The following is a 20,196-nucleotide window of genomic DNA, read 5'->3' as shown; positions in this document are numbered from 1 at the left end:
CACAGAATTTCTTCATAGCAAATTATTGCACTTTGGAACTATTATGCACAGATCATGTCTTTTGTTAATTCACCGCTTTAGCCACAAAACTTTCCTTAGTGAAATGATATGTGTAGGGTTTTTTTTTTTTTTACACTCCACAGAAAAAGAGTTAAAGGAAAAAGAGAACAATCTTCCATTTAGGAAAACAGATAGGTCAACAAAGTACTATTAAGTGCTTTGTTACATAAAACATCCACTTGAACCTACTTAAAATTAGAACCAAGTTTAATAGTAAATTGTGGGGAAGATGTCTGATGCAAGTTTACTTTTCTTATATTAATTAAGTTATTAAATATCTATTTCAGAAATGTATTTTATATTATAATATAAACTTTATATATTATTTATGATAAAAGCCAGATTGTAATTATAACTATGCGCTGATTGTTAGTCAAAACAAAGACTAAGCAAGGCATCTTTGGATATAATTTTTCTGACAAAGTTGTATGAACCAAATCCTTTATTCTATGTTTAACTTCTTGAGCATGTTTTTAAGAAGGACCTTTTTTTTGCAAATATATTTTAGCTCTCCATCAATTTTCCATGGGCCTCTCTCAATACTTTGATATGTAAACCATTCTCTCTTAAAGTTCCTATGTTGCATCCTTCCTGCCAGTTTTCTCTTCTCCAACTGGTAGCTGGTCTGACTCTGCTGCTCCATTGTTAGTTCTCAGTAGCTGTTTGTGACTGGAACATTTGCCCCACATTATTTTCAACATCTTCAGAAAACCCTACATCTTTTGCAAGAATTGCAAATTATACTTTGAACCAGTGCACATCGTATTTGAGTTGCATTGTCAAATCTTTACCCTAGAGTGCTGTATGTTTCAACCAAAGAATTCCCCAAACTGAACATTCTTCTCCAGAATACTAGTATTTTTAGGAACTCTGGTTCTGTTAAAATAGCAAAAAATAATTTAAAGTGAAGGGACAAATAAAGAAAACACATTCTAAGTAGTTTTTACAGCATTTCATTTTTGGAAAACAAGATTTACATCACTAGTTAGGTCTCAAGTTCAACCTGTAAAATGGCTTATCTCTGAATTACAGATACAGAGAGGATGCACCACAGGAGGTGAGGATGATTAGGAATGTGAGAGATCGGTTATCCTGTCTCAGACTTTCTCTCTGGAGGACAGGAAATTTAATCTATTGGATACGGATTCCAAGTTACTACAGGCCCATTGCCATAATGAGGATGATTAAAATCTTAAAGAATTATAATTCCTATGAAGAAGAATGACAGAGCTGTCTCCTACCTGGAGCATGGGAATTGTCTGGTTTAACAGGTGGAAGGAATTCATGAAAAGTGGTGAGTTATCCATCCACTCTTGAGATTTCTCTCTTAATTCCGCCAGCTGCCTCAGAGTTACATTAGACTTAAAGACAAAGAAACAAAGACAGATCAGGTCCATCACTATTTCTCCTACATCCCAAAAAGGTATCATAAGGTTATTTTGTTATACAACTTTAAAGAAACAGTTCTAAAAGGTAGAGCTAGTAAAAAAAAAAAAAATTGTCAGAAATTTCCCACACGGTCAGAAGTTTTTAAATGACAGCTTTTATAGGGTCAGGATCACTTTTAAAAATTCTGGAAAATGTAGGGTTTGCTTCAGTGTCCACAGTGAATTTACAGTCAAAATGAAAACATGTCTTCTGGAGTTCTCACAAGTTACTCATTTTTTCCAATGAAACATTTAACTTGACTACTACAGAAACATCCTAGTTCAAAGATATGAGGAGAATACTCTCATATACTGCTGGTGGAAATGGAGGTGTTACAGCCTTTTTTGGAAAGCAATCTGACAACAGACATTACATAAAATACAGTATTCCTTAATCCCTCAATCCTGAACAATCATTTCATTGAAATAAAAATTCCACTGCATAAATAACATGCATGAGAATATTTGTTGTTATATTATTTACATTTGCAAAAACAAAAATGAAAACAAAAGGAAACACTGGAAACACAATAAATGCCCAACAATTGAGGATTGGCTGAGTAAATTCTATGGTATGAAAAAGTTTGCAATTTTCAAGAAGAATGAATTAAACGATGCCAATTGAGTTAGAATTTCCACAAGGTATTGTTGTGTGAGTAAAGTAATACATAGAAAAGTATTATAATGTAACCTCATTTTAATAATGCAAGCAATGACAAAAAACCTTGCATATGAATGTATGTATAGTATCATGATCTATAAAGAATTAGAGAAATGTACATAAATGACAAAAAATCACATCCTTGAATACTAAAAATTGTAAGTTACATAAAAGAAAGAATAAGATCAAGAGGAGAGAAAAAGAGGAGGTGAGAGCCAAACAAAAAAGAAAGACAAAAAAATGACTACACTTGGAAAATAAGCAGGTAATGACTTCACTTATGCAAAATTATTAGGAGCACATAGTCAATAAAGCAAATTAAATATTAAAATGCAAACAATAAAAACAAACGTCATCCTAGAAACCAGTGATGAACTCATGTCCATTTTTATACAGACCTACAATAACGTTATATTCACCTAAACTATGGTCTAGTGACCAAGTAATGGTAAAGTGGAGATTTTTTTCCTTCCACTCTATCATTTTAAAAGTATCAAATTTATAATTCAAATCATTAAAATTGCAACTTTCAAAGTTGCAGGGAAATGTAATTATGATTAAGTTAGGTAGATGATAAGTATAGTGACTATTAATAATGTTGTATTTCTCGACGTCGATCTTTCATATAAACATAACATGTTGAATTGTACAACCTAATGTGAAGCCAATAATTTATAATTTAGGGATTGTTTTTGTTCAAACTAGTTACATAATGCTCTAATATTATTTTTTTCTAGTGCCATTATTTTAACATATTTGAAAATTAGACACCAGTGGTAGAAAAATTTTCTGCTTTTGGAGATAAGCTGAAAAATATGAGATCTTGCTTCAACTAACCTCACTCTCAAGTGTCACCCTGGTTCATTTCTCTTCAAAGGGCTACTAAACAATCTACACTGTTTACACATGTACAGGGCAGAATCTGAGAATTACGAGTTTCAGAAATCCAAGGGTAATACTAGGTAAGATATAAAGAAATCTGAGTCAACTATAGTAGATTTGGAAGCTGACTACTTTAAAAGTCATCTTAATACTTTAGATAGAAACTGTGAGTTATAAGGGTCAAACCTTTTCCATTATTGCCTTTGTGATGGGGGTATATGGCGCGTACAAAATTTTTCCCAACAACATAGGTTTCAGGAAAGCCCAAATCACAGGTCCAGCAGGCATATTAATGATGTCTTTATAAAGGGAGAAGCAAAATGGTGCTGGAAGGAAAAAGTGAATAAAATCCATTTAGTATGTGTATCTAAAATCTATTTTCTTATGGTAAATTGACACAGATTATTGTTATTACGCCCACAGATGCATGTCTTATACTTCCTTTATTATTAACAGTTGTGAAGCATCTGGTATCAAAGTAAGAAAGTGTAGTAACAAATCTTCTTTAGGTATGAGAGTTTAACCCAATAAGCAAGACTATGATAAGTGATGGCATTTGCCAAGAGGAGTTAGAAAGGTTTTGAAAAATCACATTTCAGAATATCTTCCAACCAACACTTAATTTAAAAATCTATATGTTTGTATGCAAAAATATGATACCAGGGTAGTACCAGATATATGAGTTGTTCAATAAATTTTGAATGAGTAAAGAGATGAATAAATGAGTCAATCCAATTGCACGAATATACTAAACATTCATATATCACTTGGAAGAGCTCAACTGATGGAATTTTGCATCCCAAGTAAACGGCGTTGATGTGCTACTAAGCGTTTATGGTTCTGCTGCATTCACAGAGCTTTTCTACATGTGAGACTAATTTCTAATTCTCAAAAGTTAAGAAAAATGTTGAGTAAGCAGATTTAAGGCATGTTTTTGCATTATTTACTGGCAAGGACAGTATAGTTGTGATGGACAAGTTCTCAGTGTTGTGACTCAGAAGCTAGACTGCTGAGCTCAGCTCATAGCTCTGATACTTCCACGTTGGGAGACCTTGGCCAGTTACTTAAGTCTGTCTGCACCTCAACTCCCCTAAGATGGAGATGCCTACCTTCTAGGTTTGCAAAGTGTGGGTCAGTCAATGTGCAAACATGCCTGAAGTGTGGGAAGTGCCGTGTAAGTGCTGGGGAAAATTAACGCATCATTTATTACGAAAGGTTAAGACACAGTGGACAATGTTGTTAGGAGATGATGTCACTGAGCTAATTTTGAAGTATACTTACTGGTATGTGTGGGGATTCCATATTTGGAAGCAATCTGTTCTTTGCTTAATTTGTAAGTCAAAAAATCCTTGGTGTGGTTGCCTTTTCGCCTTTGAGAAGAGGGCAGCAAGGCAGTTAAATATTCAGTGGTGATCCCCTGGGAACACAATGCTTGGGAGATGGTGCTAAATGATCCTTGGGGTGTGTTCATCCGGTTGCTTCTGTACATTGCCTGGGAGATTAAAATCCACGATTTATTAACATTATGTAGCTATAAGTGCTGCTGAGGACAATACAGAAGAAAACCTGGTAATGCTTAGAGTATCCTTATAGCTTCCATAACTCCTTTAAAACACGTATCCTAAATGTAAATGCAGAATGCTGAACCTTGCTAATTTAAGTGGCAACGCTTTTGCCAGACTAGAAGAGTTTCCCTGGAGGTGATTTTTTTGAATGTACTGTATTTGTAGCTGCATGTATTATAACTAATGTCAAATAAAAGTTAATATGACAAAAGGAATTTCCCAAGAAGCACATTACTGGGTGGCTTTCCTACCTGTGTTAACGGAACACTTCTGGGCAGATGCATTTGTTTCAGGGATGACATTTTATCCAGCAGCGGACGTGTGCCGGAAGCCATCTGACTGAGAATCTCTTTTAGCCTCATGAAGAGTTCTATCATCTTTTCTACTGGCTTTTGATCTTCCCTAGGGAAAAACACCTAACAGGAACAGAATAAAAATAAATGATCTATGTGGAGACATTGGCACCTGCGCTCACTGTTGGTAAAAATCTAAAAAGTTATAATCACTGTGGAAAAAATTTTGGAAGTTTATTAAATAACTTAGATATAAGCTTACCATGCAACCCAGAATTCCATTCCTAAGTATTTATCCAAGCAAAAGGAAAACGCATGTCCACACAAAGATTTGTATGTGAAGGTTCATAGTGGCATTATTCACAAGAGCCAAAAAAAAAAAAAAAAAAAAAAAAATGGAAACAATCCAAATGAATGGACAAACAAAATGTACACCCTAAAACTAGAATACCGTTTGGCAATAAAAAGATACGAAATACCGACACATGTTGCAACATGCGTGAAATTCAAAAACATTATACTAAGTGAAAACACACACACACACAAAGACCACATATTATATGATTCTGCTTATATAAAATGTCTAAAAAAGGAGAATCTCTGGAGATAGAAAATAGATTAGGGGCTGCCTGGGCTAGAGGTCAGAATGAGAAGTGACTGCATATAGACACAAAGTTTCTTTCTGGGGTTGACGGAAGTATTCTAAAATTATGTGGTAGGGGTGCCAGGGTGGCTCAGTTGGTTGAGTGCCCGACTCTTGGTTTTGGCTCAGGTCATGATTTCACAGTCTGTGAGACTGAGCCCCGTGTCAGGCTCTGTACAGATGGAGTAAAGCCTGCTTGGGATTCTCTCCCTCCCTCTCTCTCTCTGTCCCTCCCCTGCTCATGCATGCATGCTCTCTCTCTTTCTCTCAAAATAAATAAATGAACTTTTAAAAAATAAAATAAGGTAAAATTATTTTGTGGTAATGGTTGCACAATCATTGAATTGGACACTTCAAATAAGTGAATTTTACAGTATATAAATTATACCTCAATAAAGTTGCCTAAAATAAATGATTTTAAAAGTCATAAAGGTAAATGTCAATTACACAATTCTTCATGTATGCTGTTGCTCAAAGATCATATAATATTATCCTTAAAATCAGAAAAACCCTGTCAAAAAACTCATGTGATTTATCAGGTTTTATCACAATCCCATAAAGCTCTTCTGATGCATGAAGTAATACTGGAAATGCTTTAAAATTTTAAAGTAACTTCATCCTCTGATTCATTTCACCAACAAACTTTGATTGAGTGTCTGCTATGCTCCCAGCATGGGTGAGGTGATGGGTATATTGGGTGGTGCACAAACTGACATCATCCCTCCACTCAAGAGGCTTTGGTCTAATAGATATCAAACAAATCAATAGACAAAAGACTGGGGGAATATGAGGGGGTACAGGGAGTTTAGCTAAGAATCAAAAAAGACCTTTCTTTCCAGTATGGCCCTGCAACGGAGAGAAAGAACAAACCAGAGAAAGAATAAGCAGAAGAAGGTTACAGGTAGAGGGAAAGATGTGTGAGGTCCATGAGGAGGGACAGTTCTTGACACGCCCAAGATAGTCAAAGACCACCATTATGAGAACAAGATGCAGTTGGAGAGATATCTTGAAGACACAGATACCTCATTAGCACAGCTATTAATTACAGTCATGTTTTTTTCTAAATTGAAATCAACATTTCAGTTTTTCTTCCAGTGCTGCCCAAATTCTTGGCATTCTTACACTGATGTGAAATAAATGGACTAACGATGACTAATTTTTCGTTATTTTTCTTTGCAACACCTAAAAGAGGTAGGAATGGTCTTCTGCTTGTCAAATGTACATATTTAACTACTAGACTCAACAAAAAATGTTTGGTTTGGTATCTGTTCTGCAGAGGCATTATAAAATAAGAATTAAAATTTTAGATGAAAAAAATTAAAAAATAAAATTTTTGATGAACAGAATTAATAATTTCACTTCATATGCATTTGAAGTCATAGTTTATGGAACATAACCATTTGTATAATTACTGGGTATTTGCTGAGTGCCTTTATGGGCCTGGCACTATTCCTGGCATTTGAAGTATTGGGTGGTTCCACATAGCAGCTATGGGCCCAAGGAGACACCATGGAGGAAAGAGAATTTCACAGATGGGAAGGGGGTTTGCAGATTATGGGGATCCTGTAGGATCTGGGGGGTTTACCTGAATAGAATGGGGAGCCACTGGAAGGTGATGAGCAGAGGGGTGGCGTAATGTCACTTAAGTTTTAAAATGATCACTCTGGCTGTTTAAGAATGGTAGGGAAGGGTAGCAGTGGGGACGTTACAAGTGTGGAGGCAGGGAGTCCCAGTTAAGAGGCCAGCACAGAAGGGGTGCCTGGGTGGCTCAGTTGTTTAAGCGTCCGACTTCGGTTCGGGTCATGATCTCATGGTTTGTGAGTTAAAGCCCCACATGGGTCTCTGTGCTGAGAGCTCAGAGCCTAGAGCCTGCTTCAGATTCTGTGTCTCCCTCTCTCTCTCTGCCCCTCCCTTACTCACACACACACACACACACACACACACACACACTCTCTCTCTCTCTCTCTCTCTCTCTCTCTCTCTCTCTAAAATAAATAAACATTGAAAGAAAAAAAAAAAAAGAGGCCACCACAGAAAGATAGGTATGGAAAATGATAATCCAGAACAGGATTACTGATAACTAGTCCTAAAACATTTCCATCCCCTTTTCTATAATGTCTCAACAACATAAGTCACCCAAATTGCTTCTGGTTCTTCTTACTGTAAAGAGAAAAACACTTTTTGCAATGTTTTCAATAATATGTAAATATTTTTGATCTAGTATAGATGTGGGTGAACATAGATGTTTAATTTTCTTATGTTTATATTTTTCTTTCAGTTTGGTGTCACATAAGTACTTATAAAGCATGCACTTATTGTAAGATGAAGTCATTGCTGACTTTTCTAAGTTCTGATAATGATCCATTTATTTTATTCTACTGCATGAGTAACAGTAGCTTCTTTCTAAATTGATGGAAAAAACACATACAAATTTTTAACACCAAACAAATCTCCACTTTCTTAAAAAATTTGCTTTAATCTTTATTATTCTACCAAATTAATGCTTGTTCACTGTAAAAATATACACACACACACACATTTGTATCTCATACTTTAGTATAATATATATTAAATTTAATACCTGGTCTTGGATATACAAACTGAGAGTTAATAAGGCAATAATATTAATTTCCCCATTTATAAAATGTGCAAATATGCAGCATATGATCTCTAAGGTCCTATTTAGCTCCAAAATAAAGCTATAATTCCAAAAGCTGTATAAATGGATCTTATTCATTAGAGTATCAGAGAGCATACTCATGTAATCAAATATTTTTATTCTAAACTGTGAATATAAAATATTTCATCAACAGAAACTTGCCTTGTATGTGAAGTTGTAAATGTCCAAGTAGTGCAGAAGGGTGAGTCCAATGAGGTAAGACTGACGGGATCTTTCTGGAACAGACAGGCTGCAGAACTCCTTCATCACATCCTCCATTTTGGAATAGGTCATATTAGCATCACAAGAATGCAACCAGAACACACGAGAAATAATCTGCAAGTTGAAGGAAGAAAAATATTTTAGCTGTGAATCCTTTCAGAGCTAGCTCTTAAAATAAAGGTTTTCTTTACTCTTAGACTTCACTTAAAAATATGATAAATTGTCCTCCAAATAAAAAAATTTTTTTTTCTATTTAAACCACTAATCACCACCAATAAAACTATAGACAGCTCATTGTCCAGTGGAAAGCTTAAGAAACAAGATTGAGAAAAAGAGTCAAAGAAGTGTCTGTGATGATTCTGAGATTTCTCATTTGAACAACTGGTTGAATGATGGTACCAAGAATTGATCTGGAGTTAAGTTTGGGAAAAAATATTAGCTTAAGACTCATTTTCCCTATAAAATTTACTTAGTTTATTCAAATTGCATTTCATTTTTAAAATTATTTGAAGTTATAATCTTATATAATAATCTCAAGGTATCTCCATCAAGAGATAAAGGGCAAAGAAAAAAAACCACCTAGAATTGGATAATAATATGAATCAACTGTCCTGGAGAGTAATGGTAAGTGAAAAGTGAGGCATGAATATGAGAAGACAGAAGTCATCTCTATTGCCATTGAGTTGAAATCAAGAGAAAAGTTTACAAAATTTAAGATTGTTGAGGGGCACCTGGGTGGGTCAGTTAGTTAAGCATCCAACTCTTGATTTCAGCTCAGGTCATGATTTCACGGTTTGTGAGTTCGTGTCCTGCATTGGACTCTGCTTGGGATTCTCGCTCCCTCTCTTTCTGTCCCTCTTCCCCCTCTCAAAATAAACATTAAAAAAAATTGTTGGAACTTTTCTCTCTTTCCTATTGAAAGTAATAAGAATGTATACTCCCCATTTACATATTTTTGTTTACTAAAATGAACCTGCTCTTCAGAAGCCAAACACATTGATTGCTGAAATTAGATCTTAGGATAAAATGACCAAAAGGTGAGATCAAAGAGAAAAGGTCAATGAACTACTATTTGATAGAACAAGAGAAAAAAAGGGAAGGCAAAGCGGTTTTAATTTTTGTATGAGGGAACCAATGAACAGGACACAAGCAAACCTACATTATTTCCCAAAAGCAGTCTTAAAGCCTTTCCACAAACTTTATCCAATATGGGAGAATAGCTGCACTGTGCTTAGAATGACACACTCTGTCACATGTAAGTTCTGAATGGATGTGGCCTTAAGCTCTGCAGTTCTTTCGGAAAATTTCTATGACATTTTCAGACAATGGACTTGGAAAAGGGATAAAAGAAAAGACAGTTCAAGTGGAAAACCCTATTATCAGCCTATGAGGAAATGACATTATTCATTTTCACACCAAAACATCTTTCCTATACCTACAAACTTGCCCAGAGTTCTCCGGATTCTATCTGTTTTACATACTATGCCTTGTCTTGCTTGCGACTCTTAAAAACCAAAGATGAGTATTCGTTTCAACAAACTGTAAATGGTCTGGTGGTTTTTTCTCCCAATTAGATTACTGAAATCTGACTTTGATGTCATCATAATAGACTGTGCAAATTTATCTCAGAAAACATGATTGTGATAGGAAATATGAAGAAATACTGACAGCACCACTTATTTTTTTTTTTTTAATTTTTTTTTTTTCAACGTTTTTTATTTATTTTTGGGACAGAGAGAGAGCATGAACGGGGGAGGGGCAGAGAGAGAGGGAGACACAGAATCGGAAACAGGCTCCAGGCTCCGAGCCATCAGCCCAGAGCCTGACGCGGGGCTCGAACTCACGGACCGCGAGATCGTGACCTGGCTGAAGTCGGACGCTTAACCGACTGCGCCACCCAGGCGCCCCAGCACCACTTATTTAAGAAGACGATCTAGGTGCAAGGAAAGGGAGAAGACAAAGACAGGAAGAGGAAGGAAAAGGAAGACTAGACAGAAAAGACAAGACAGTGATAATCATCTTGCTTCAGGATTTTTCTTCTAACTCCACTTAGGAATTTGGACCCTAATTTTATCATTCGCATGGAAAAATCACCAGATTTGCATGCCACTTCTCTGTGTTTTACTGAGAAGTGCTTACAGATACTAAACATCACTTAAATTTGTAAAATCTGGCTGGAAGCACAGACCTATTGCACCTTACCTCAGCTCTGCTATCAGGGATAGGAATGGCCAGCAGGCTGTCAACACTCCTACTGGACATTCCTGTTGTTCTCCTCAGTTCTTCTTTCAGCAACTCAACATTTTTAAACATTTCTATTAACTGACCTACAAGGAAACAACAACAACAAAACAACCTCATATGTTGGTTGCAATGTAATTCTTTTTAAGTCATTATACTAACGTTAGAGAAACCTTCTAGACTAAAACATACATTCAACGTATATGCCTTGTGTCAGGAACAGATGTCTCCCAGTCTTGGCAAACTCTGCATCTTTAGGATCTATTTCTATCTGATTTAGACTTGTTCCTATTATGAAATCATTGACCCGAGGTAACAGATTGCTCTGGGTTATAAATTTTCCTTAGGTGTCTACAACACAAGGTTGATTCAAAAAACAAAAAAAATGATTTCCTCACAGACTTTGATCACATAATGCACTAAATATACATCCCTCCATTTGATTTAAAACATCACACAAATTCAAAATGCTTTTTAACCTCAGATCATATAATACTGTCAACTTAGGACAGGTCTGCTAAATCTATAACATAACACTGCCGGGCATTTTTCCTTAACTTTGCCCAGCACACTAGAGTTTATAAAGGAGATTTAATAATCATTACCTCACTTTTAAATAGAATGTTTTTAACTTCAAACTTTTTTAGGACAGTGATTATAATTATTTCATATCTGGGTCATTTAATGCATAACAAATAATATTTTGGCTTTATGTTAGCAGATTATAATCTCCATTCTGCAAATATCCTTTGATTTCTTTATGAAGTTTCCCTTATGCAAATATACCCTCTTTATTTTTGGACTTAGTGCCCTTCCAATTTTGTGGCTGCCTGTTGTCCAAAACTCTGAATGCCTTTCTTTTCAGTATTGAGGTATTATGCAAAGAAGAAACGTATTGCATGATGCATCATGCTCAGAATACTAATAGACGGTTCTGAATTGAGATTTCTATAGACAGCAGCGCATCTTTTTTATTTTTTAAATCAGATTATTTTCCCAGAAGTAAATAAATTCCATCCTAGCTAATGCACTTTAATATATCAGAGAAATAAAAGGTGAATGGTTTAACTAGTTAAAATTTTGAAGATCTTTTTGCTGTGAAACCAAATTTCCCTATTTCATCCTCTGCTGCTTTCTGTGTGTTTATTTTAGACAAGTAACCATATTTGAAAGCTTCATATTTCTCATGTGTGAGGGCAGATACAAAGTATGTTTGGTTGGGAACTTCAAAAAAGCCTTTCTTAAACTGCAGCATGAGAATCACATGCATTCTTATAAGACAGCACTTAAAATACGGATGGGGAAACACCTCGTTTTTCAGAAGCATCTGCACTGTTATTGACATGCATCATGGCGTCTATGGTCGGCATTAACCGTGTGATATTTTCCAAGTAATTCATTTGCAATGCCTGTTCTAGAAACCTGAAACAAAGCAGAAGAGAAGATAAAGCATATCCATAATTATTTGAGAAGGGATTTCTTTCACCAAAGAAAAAGGCAGTGCAGATACTTACCAATCCATATTTAAATTAATTTTGCTTGGATCCCCAGTAAGCAAATCCCTCAGTTTCTTAGATAGAATATTGTCACGGTACAGTAAGTTGGTTGCTATTTCGGTGCCAATCTCTGCTGCTTCAAGGAGCTGCACATGAAACGCACTTTCTTCACATAGGTTCCCAAAGTTCATATCGGAGAGCTGGCACATTCTCTCTATTGAACTGAAGGTTTCAGATTCACAAAGAAGTTCGGTCAAGTTTCGAAGTTGAGACAGCTTTCCAGAAGAGAAAAGAAGTGAGAAGTAGATTGGTTACATTATTATAAATATTTGGTAGTTGAAAATCGCCAACCAACATTGATTTACTTCAAAAAAACAACACTGTGCATATGTGTTTATTTAGTTAGCATTTGGCAAGTTTTACCACAAAGCATTATTTCCTGTCATTTGAGGTTTATTATTTTCTTTCTTTTTTTTTTTTTAATGTTTGTTTATTTTTGAGAGAGAGACGGAGACAGAGCACCAGCGGGGGAGAGACAGAGAGAGAGGGAAACAGAATTTGAAGCAGGCTCCAGGCTCAAAGCTGTCAGCACAGAGCCCGACTTGGGGCTTGAACTCACAAACTGCGAGATCATGGCCTGAGCTTAAGTCAGACACTCAACGGAATGAGTAGCCCAGGTGCCCCTAGATTTATTATTTTCTTAAGAATTTATAAAACTTTTGGACCTGATAGGCCTGTATTTCCCAACTGTACTCATACCTTGTAGATTCAAAGGTTAAAAAGATGTAGTTCAGTTTTATCTCACTGAAATCACAAATACTTAAACTAATTTATATTTTACTTTGTATTTTAAGTCATGTGGAAAAGCAGAGAGCAAAGCAGGTTTGGCTTGGAACTTCAAAAAGGGTCTTTTCCTCATACGCATTAGGATAACTAGTATAAGTAAAAAGGAAAGAAAGAAAATTATAAGTGCCGGGAAGGATATGGAGAAATTAGACCCCTCGTGCACTGCTGGTGGGAATATAAAATGATGCAGCCACAGAATGGAGTTTCCTCAAAAATGAAAATAGAATTACCATATGATCCAGCAATCCCACTTCTGTGTATATACACAAAAGTATTGAAAGCTAGGTTTCAAACAAATACTTACACGCCCGTGTCATTATTCACAAAAACCAAGAGATGGAAACAACCCAAGTATCCTCTGACAGATGAATGGATAAACACATGGTAGTACATACATACTATGGGATATTATTATTCAGCCTTCAAAAGGAAAGAAATTCTGACATATGCGACAACATGGATGGCTTTTGAGGAAATTGTGCTGTGTGAAAGAAGCCAGTCACGAAAAGACAAATACTGGATGAGGTCACTTAAATGAGGTATATAGAGTAATCACATTTATAGTGGCAGAAAGTAGAACGGGGCGGGGCGGGGGGAGAGAGGCACAGGAGTTATTGTAATGGCATAAGGTTTCAGTATTACAAGATTGAAAGAGTTCTAGAGATTGGTTGCAGAATAACATGGATGTATTTAACAAGACCGAGGTGTACAGTTGAAAATGGTTACGGTAGTAAAGTTTATTTTACGTGTGTGTTACCACAATTAAAAAAAATTTAATTGACAAGAAAACAGCCTTTTACAAACTACAGCATGTGAATCACATGCATTTCAATAAGACTGCATTTAAAATATGGATGGGAATACACTTGGTTTTTCAGAAGTGTCTGCACTGTTTTGGACATTATCGTCTGCCCTCTTACCTACTGAGGGAAACTGGATGCCTTTGTTCTGTGAAAGTGCTGGAAAGTTCTGTCGTGCTTGGAAGCTACCCTGGAGCTATTCCTTTTAAGAGGCTGAATAATTTGGAGCAACATCTCAAGAAGCAAATATATGTGTCATTCATTGCAACTCGATTTTCAATTAGAAGTTGCATTTTGATAGAAATGAAATATTTTATGATACAGGCAAATGTTTAGGGATGTTTCTTTCCATATATCAAATGGGAAAGATACAATGATGTCTTAGATGAAAGATTTATAGTAACTGCATGTAGGCAGTAGTAATTAAACACTGATCATCCTAGATAGTAAATATCATTGGTCTATTTTTTACTGTATTTAATATTCTAATTGACTGCTGGCTTAGAACTATCTAAAATGTCCTCATGCATATTAAACTTCTACTCACTTGTCTTATAGCTATGAGAAAATTTCCATTACAGGCCCAATTGTTTTACCAGCTATTTTTGGTACCATGCTACCATGTTTGCCACTCTATTCCTTTCTTTCCAAATACTAGACATGATTAACCTTTTAATAAATAAAACCAAGCCTCCCTGCCATGTACTCCAGTGGCTTTTAGTGATTTTTTTAAAAATAAAGTTTATTTATTTATTTTGAGAGAGACAGAGAGTGTGAATGGGTGGGGGGGGGGGAGCGAAAGAGAGAGAGAGAGAGAGAGAGAGAGAGAGAGATTTAGAATCCCAAGCAGGCTCCACACTGTCAGCTCAGAGTCTGACATGGGGTTCAAACTCATGAACCATGAGATCATGACCTGAGCCAAAATCAACAGTCGGATGTTTAAGCAACTAACCACCCAGTTACTCTGAGTTTTAATGATTTCTTAAAAAAAGGATAAATACCGGTAGCCCAATATATTTGTTTCAATCGAGCTTTGAGGGCATAGTAAATGTCAATGATTTTTACTTAGTAGAGACCAAATATATTTTTTAGTTGCAAGTTTAACATACATGTATGAGAAACCTGTAAAAGTCTATACAGTGTAATCTTGGTTTGATAAGATATAAGTTAATGAAGGAGAAATCGGAAATCTAACCATGCTACTGAAATAAAATTGGTTCTCTGAAATAAGAATTTAATTCAGGGTCAATGATGTGGAATGCATTGTGGGGCACATCTATCAAAGAATAACCCAACGGTCATTTAGTATTTGTCATTATTTACTACTTTCTTCTAAAAGCAATACATGCATTAAACATTTAGAAGCTTCATGGATCATTAATAATCAATCATAAATTCAGAGAATTAAAATCCTCTCTTCAAAAGTATGTGTCAAATCTAGAATGTAGGTTTGTCAGCACCTCATATACAGTCCTTCTCTCCTTTGTCATGACCCTGGTCCACAAAGTGAGTAAGTGCTCAGATCTAAACTTTAATAATGAGCCATAACTAACTCCAGGTCCAGCTGTGACTGAATTCCCCAGGGCCATGGTCCCCAAATGCATCTGAGTCAGAAATGTAAGCTACATTTAAATAAGGCTTCAAAATATCATAGGCATAAAAAGGATAAAACAGCAATGCTCCTGGGCCCTTGGCAAGTAAATGCAGGGGAAAAGGAACCTATTTAAAAATTTAAAGATGTTACAATAAAAATATTGTGTTGCCCACGTTTCTGCCCAACATGGGCAGAATATCCACTTTACATATAGTTCCCCAACCAGGAAGTTAACCTCCCCACAATGAAGGGAGTAGAAAACACAAAAGCTCAAGAAGAGTGCAATGTTAGGGCTAGAAAAGAGGGGTAGGAACAGAAGAAAAAGTCACCTTTGAATGGCAGGCATTTGACATTTTGGAGGGTCTAAACCTTCTTAGAAATACCATGAATAAAGTTTTGGAATGGGTAGGCCTTGACTGTCACAATTAAGATACTAATTACCAGAGAAGGCAAAGCAGGGAATTTAAATCATCTCTAGGAATTTGTCTTCATTCTTTCAGTTATATGTACTGAATATTTTCCCCATGTCAGACTATATGCCAGGTGCTGAGAATACCATAGGAAGGGATGTTAGTCTTGGAATGTATGGATTCTGTCAATTGCAGATAGCAGCCATGCTTGTTGTAAATGACAATGGATTTTCTACCCAAGGGACAGGATTGCAGTTTATTTCCACATCTGTGGCTTCTAGAACATTTTTTATAATGTAACCCTCAATAGGAGCAGTATATCCAAAATGTGGATGCTGTTTTAAATTATTCTTACATCTATTTCCCATTCCATTAGTGTAAATGATTGAGAATGTGTTGTTTCAATTTCCCTGCTGTATATTTTGTGCTGAGCGGTTACTTCACAAGTTGAGAACTACAATGAATAACTGTCCTGGTAACACAGTTACATCACCAGAACTCTTTACATCACCAGGGCTCTACTTTAACACCCTCATTTGTTCATACATCCATGAGCTGTCTTAAGCATCTACTATGTGCTTGATGTGGGGCTTTAGAGATGTAGAACACATAATTTTATCAGAGTTCACACTCTAAAGCGATGGAAATGGACCTTATTTATACAACAAACTATAATGTGAAGTAATAAGTTCCAATAGCCAGAAATCTGTTATCAGACTCCTCTTTCTTATGCCTCACACCTCACTGGCTGCCATGTTGTGTCACCTAACTTCCTATAACACTCTTGAAACTGTCGCTTCCTTTTATTCTCTGCCACTGACATAGTGCAGGGCCTCACTTTCTGCTTAGGTTACTGCAAAAATCACCTACTTGGCTTTCCTCCAATCTGACTTCCATAATTTTCCTAGATAGATCTCTTTCTAAAATGCAAATTTCATCTTCAAATGCACAACTTTCCAGATCAGATTCAAACTCCTTGACTAAGTCAAAAGAGGCCTTTGGGATCCGGGCCCATTCTCTCTGGAGCCGCCTTTCCTTCTGCTCCAGCTGGACACATGACTACAGATAACCTGTATCTGTCTTCAGGATCATACCTCTGTCTTAACAAATGCAGGGCTCTATGTCTGGAATGTAGGACTGTAACCTAGTCCTACACAGCCTGCAAGAGTAAGCATTATCTCCTCTATGAAATGTCTTCTCCTCACCTCCATCCCCTATAATCAGAGTTAAATATCCCACCTCCCTACACAGACTCCTGTCCATCCACATACCACAACACTTATCTCACTGAGTTATAATTATTGGTCTGCTTTTCCATCTGCTACCCTGGATTTTTATAAGGACTTTGGGGTTAGAGATTATGTCTTTTAAATAAACAGATTAGTGTTATGGGACCACAGATGATGAATAGAATGAATGAATGGATAAATATTATGTGCACACAAAGCCATTATCTTGGTTGGGCAACAGGGAGAAAGGCAATACTCTAATATTGTAGAAGTGACATTTAAACTTGTCCTTGAAGGATGAGTAGGAATTTTCCAGATGAATGCATAACTTCCTTCTCATTTGCACAAACAAATTAAGATAGTGCTAAATTAAGTACATTAGAAATTTTGATTTGTGTAGAAGACTAGGAAAAAATGTATGTAATCTAACTAGCATACTTACTTGTAATACACATGGACATATGTTTTGGATGCTTGCTTAATTAGACCATGTTGACTATACAGAAAGTCATCTTGCTTGCCCTGAATAAACCAGTTCTAATTTTGCTTTATCCCTGCCTACATAAATTCAATTAAACTGCTGTTCTTACTAGGAAAACTGTTTTCAAATTTTAATAGGGTTATTTAAGAAATGAAGTGAATATCATAACTTATATAGTATATGCACGAACTAGGCAAAGAATGATAGATAAACATGAACCAACTGAAACCTCAGAGATTATAAATTTTTTTTCTGTTGCCTTCCCCCCTCTGTTTAATATCATACATCTTTTTTTAAGTTTATTTATTTTTGAGAGAGAGAGAGAGAGAGAGAGCAGGGGAGGGACAGAGAGAAAGGGAGAGAGAGAATCCCAAACAGACTCTGCGCTGTCAGCGGGGGGCCTGATGTGGGGCTTCAACTCATTAACTGTGAGATCATGACCTGAACCAAAATCAAGAGTCAGGCGCTTAACTGACTGAGCCACTCAGGAGCCCTAAAAATCATACATCTTAATGTGATTTATTGATTTCTGCTTTTGATGACAATAAAAATAAGGTTAGTCTACTTCTGAGATTTCTGCATACTGCTAAGTCTAAACATCAGCTTTTAAAATAAACTTTCATAGTTTTAAAAACTGAGGACATCTCAAGTTAGAAATTATATTTTGAATATTTTTTTGAAATTATGAAGCTTAATGAGATAGCTATATTATTAGTCATTCCTTTTTGTATGTGAATACTGTAATTAGGCTCTTATGGGTCATTTCACTCAGAGATATCTGTTAATTAAAAACAAAATGCCATTTTATAGCACAAAAACACTTTTGTGCCCCTTTTCTAGCATTAATCTAGTCAAAATAGGACCAATATTTATGAACATACAGATTTAAAATTTTAACTGAAAATACATCTTGGGGCACATAGGCGGCTTAGTCAGTTAAGTTTCCGACTTTTGATTTCAGCTCACATCATGATCTCACGGTTCATGAGTTTGAACCCCGTGTCATTGGGCTCTATACTGACAGCAGGGAGCCTGCTTGGGATTTTCTCTCTCCCTCTTTCTCTCCGCCTCTCCCCTGCTCACGATCTCTTTCTTTCAAAATGAATAAATAAACTTAAAAAAAAAAAAAAAACTTTAAACTGAAAATACATCTTGCCAGAGTATTACAGGAAATGTAGAGGTTTATTTATTTATTTTTTCTTTCATGGCTTACTTTTGATTTCACGACTTCAGGAACTGAAGACAAGTAATCCTCATAAAAACCATTTTGAAGAAAAGATTTTTTAAATGAAATTATGGACTGCAGGAGTCTTAAATTTTCTGTAAAGGAAGAGAGAAGAGTTACCTTATGTGAACTGCAAGGTCATTTAGGGAACCCATTTGAAAAACACCTTTATCCTAATTTATTGCCAAGTTTTTTCTAAGATAATGGCCTCTTTCAATCTAAATATAAGACAAGTGAAAATTTAACCTTTCCTTGAACCATGCAGACTACAGAGTTCATTATTTTTAAAATATTCATAGATACTCTGCTTAGAGACAAAAATATTTCTAGCAAAGGTGCTACGCACTTTTGGCTCTTGTGAACTGAGTATGCTTTTATTTCTGACTTTTGGATATACTGTTAAGTTGGAGTGTTTGGGGGAGAATAGATTGTATAATCACTGTGACACAGACATGCCCTTCCCACCTTGATTAACTCATGGCTAGTAAACAAAGACCACACTTAAATACTTGTTACGCTATTTGCCTACCATTAGGTCTCAAAAAACTATTTTGGTGTGGGGAAAGTGAATGCATATCTCTAGAAAAATGTGAGAAAATTGATATTTTTCTTTAAAAAGGAAAAGAAATATTTGATTAAATGTCATCTTCATGGTTGTCTATGTAGGCAGAAAATTGAAAATACAGTGTGTAAGGGTGGGAAGTAAAACCAGTCTGCCACAAAAAAATCCTTTGTTTATGTAATTTACACCTGCTTTTAGAAGTCAATATTATCATTTCTCATTATTTTTTGATAACTAACACTACTAAGGGCACAGAAAACGCCATGAAGGGTTAGGTGAACTCTTAATAATTCTAGAAACTTGGCAAGTATGTCTGGGTGGCCATTGTCATACTCTCTGTTACATGGCCATCATACATTAAGTCTGTCCAGGAAGCCAGGTGGTACTAGCAGCAGGAACAAAAGTAATAACGTATTAATAATACATATTAATAATACAATTAGATATTCCCTTTATATATCAAACTACCAAACTGAAACTCATGCATATGGAAACTAAGATCTTTTAAAAGCTTTTTTCTCTATTTTTCAAGCAAATGTCTTAAAATACTACTTTATAATAGAATTAGAACCATAAGCAGCATTTTGACTACTAAGAAGAGTATTACCTTGTGATCCCCTGGCCAAATTGTCAGTGACATTTCTCACACATGCCAAGTAAGGAATATAAGGACTATCTGCTGATATATTTAAGAGAGCATCTTCAAAATTTTCCAGTATTAGAAGCCTATAGAATTAGAAAAGAATATATAAATTAAGTCACATAAAAATAGAACAAAGCTATTTTGTTGAGGTCATTTAAGCTGTTGGTTATTTGGCAATGGATGACTTGGGCATTGGTTGACTTGGGCATTGGTTGACTTGGGCAGTGGTTGACTTGGGCAGTGGCTGACTTGGGCAG

At 35.8% G+C, this 20,196-nt stretch overlaps 1 protein-coding gene across 1 annotated transcript in view; it reads right to left on the bottom strand.

The window, feature by feature from the left end:
- ABCA12 (ATP binding cassette subfamily A member 12) overlaps nucleotides 1-20,196 on the bottom strand; it is a 175,972-nt gene that overhangs the window by 65,065 nt on the left and 90,711 nt on the right. The window contains exons 10-19 of the mRNA XM_049614967.1: nucleotides 19,904-20,022; nucleotides 18,723-18,829; nucleotides 12,168-12,424; nucleotides 11,963-12,075; nucleotides 10,615-10,739; nucleotides 8,353-8,526; nucleotides 4,847-5,011; nucleotides 4,312-4,522; nucleotides 3,217-3,356; nucleotides 1,302-1,421 (exon numbers count right to left, since the gene is read on the bottom strand). Coding sequence (XP_049470924.1) covers nucleotides 1,302-1,421; nucleotides 3,217-3,356; nucleotides 4,312-4,522; nucleotides 4,847-5,011; nucleotides 8,353-8,526; nucleotides 10,615-10,739; nucleotides 11,963-12,075; nucleotides 12,168-12,424; nucleotides 18,723-18,829; nucleotides 19,904-20,022 — 1,531 coding nt within the window. The remainder of the gene's footprint in view (nucleotides 1-1,301; nucleotides 1,422-3,216; nucleotides 3,357-4,311; nucleotides 4,523-4,846; nucleotides 5,012-8,352; nucleotides 8,527-10,614; nucleotides 10,740-11,962; nucleotides 12,076-12,167; nucleotides 12,425-18,722; nucleotides 18,830-19,903; nucleotides 20,023-20,196) is intronic.

The sequence above is a fragment of the Panthera uncia genome (assembly GCF_023721935.1).
Source record: "Panthera uncia isolate 11264 chromosome C1 unlocalized genomic scaffold, Puncia_PCG_1.0 HiC_scaffold_3, whole genome shotgun sequence".
In the NCBI taxonomy this organism is placed as follows: Eukaryota; Metazoa; Chordata; class Mammalia; order Carnivora; family Felidae; genus Panthera; species Panthera uncia.
The sequence above is the reverse complement of the archived record's forward strand: the minus strand, read 5'-3'. Positions and strand labels throughout refer to the sequence as shown.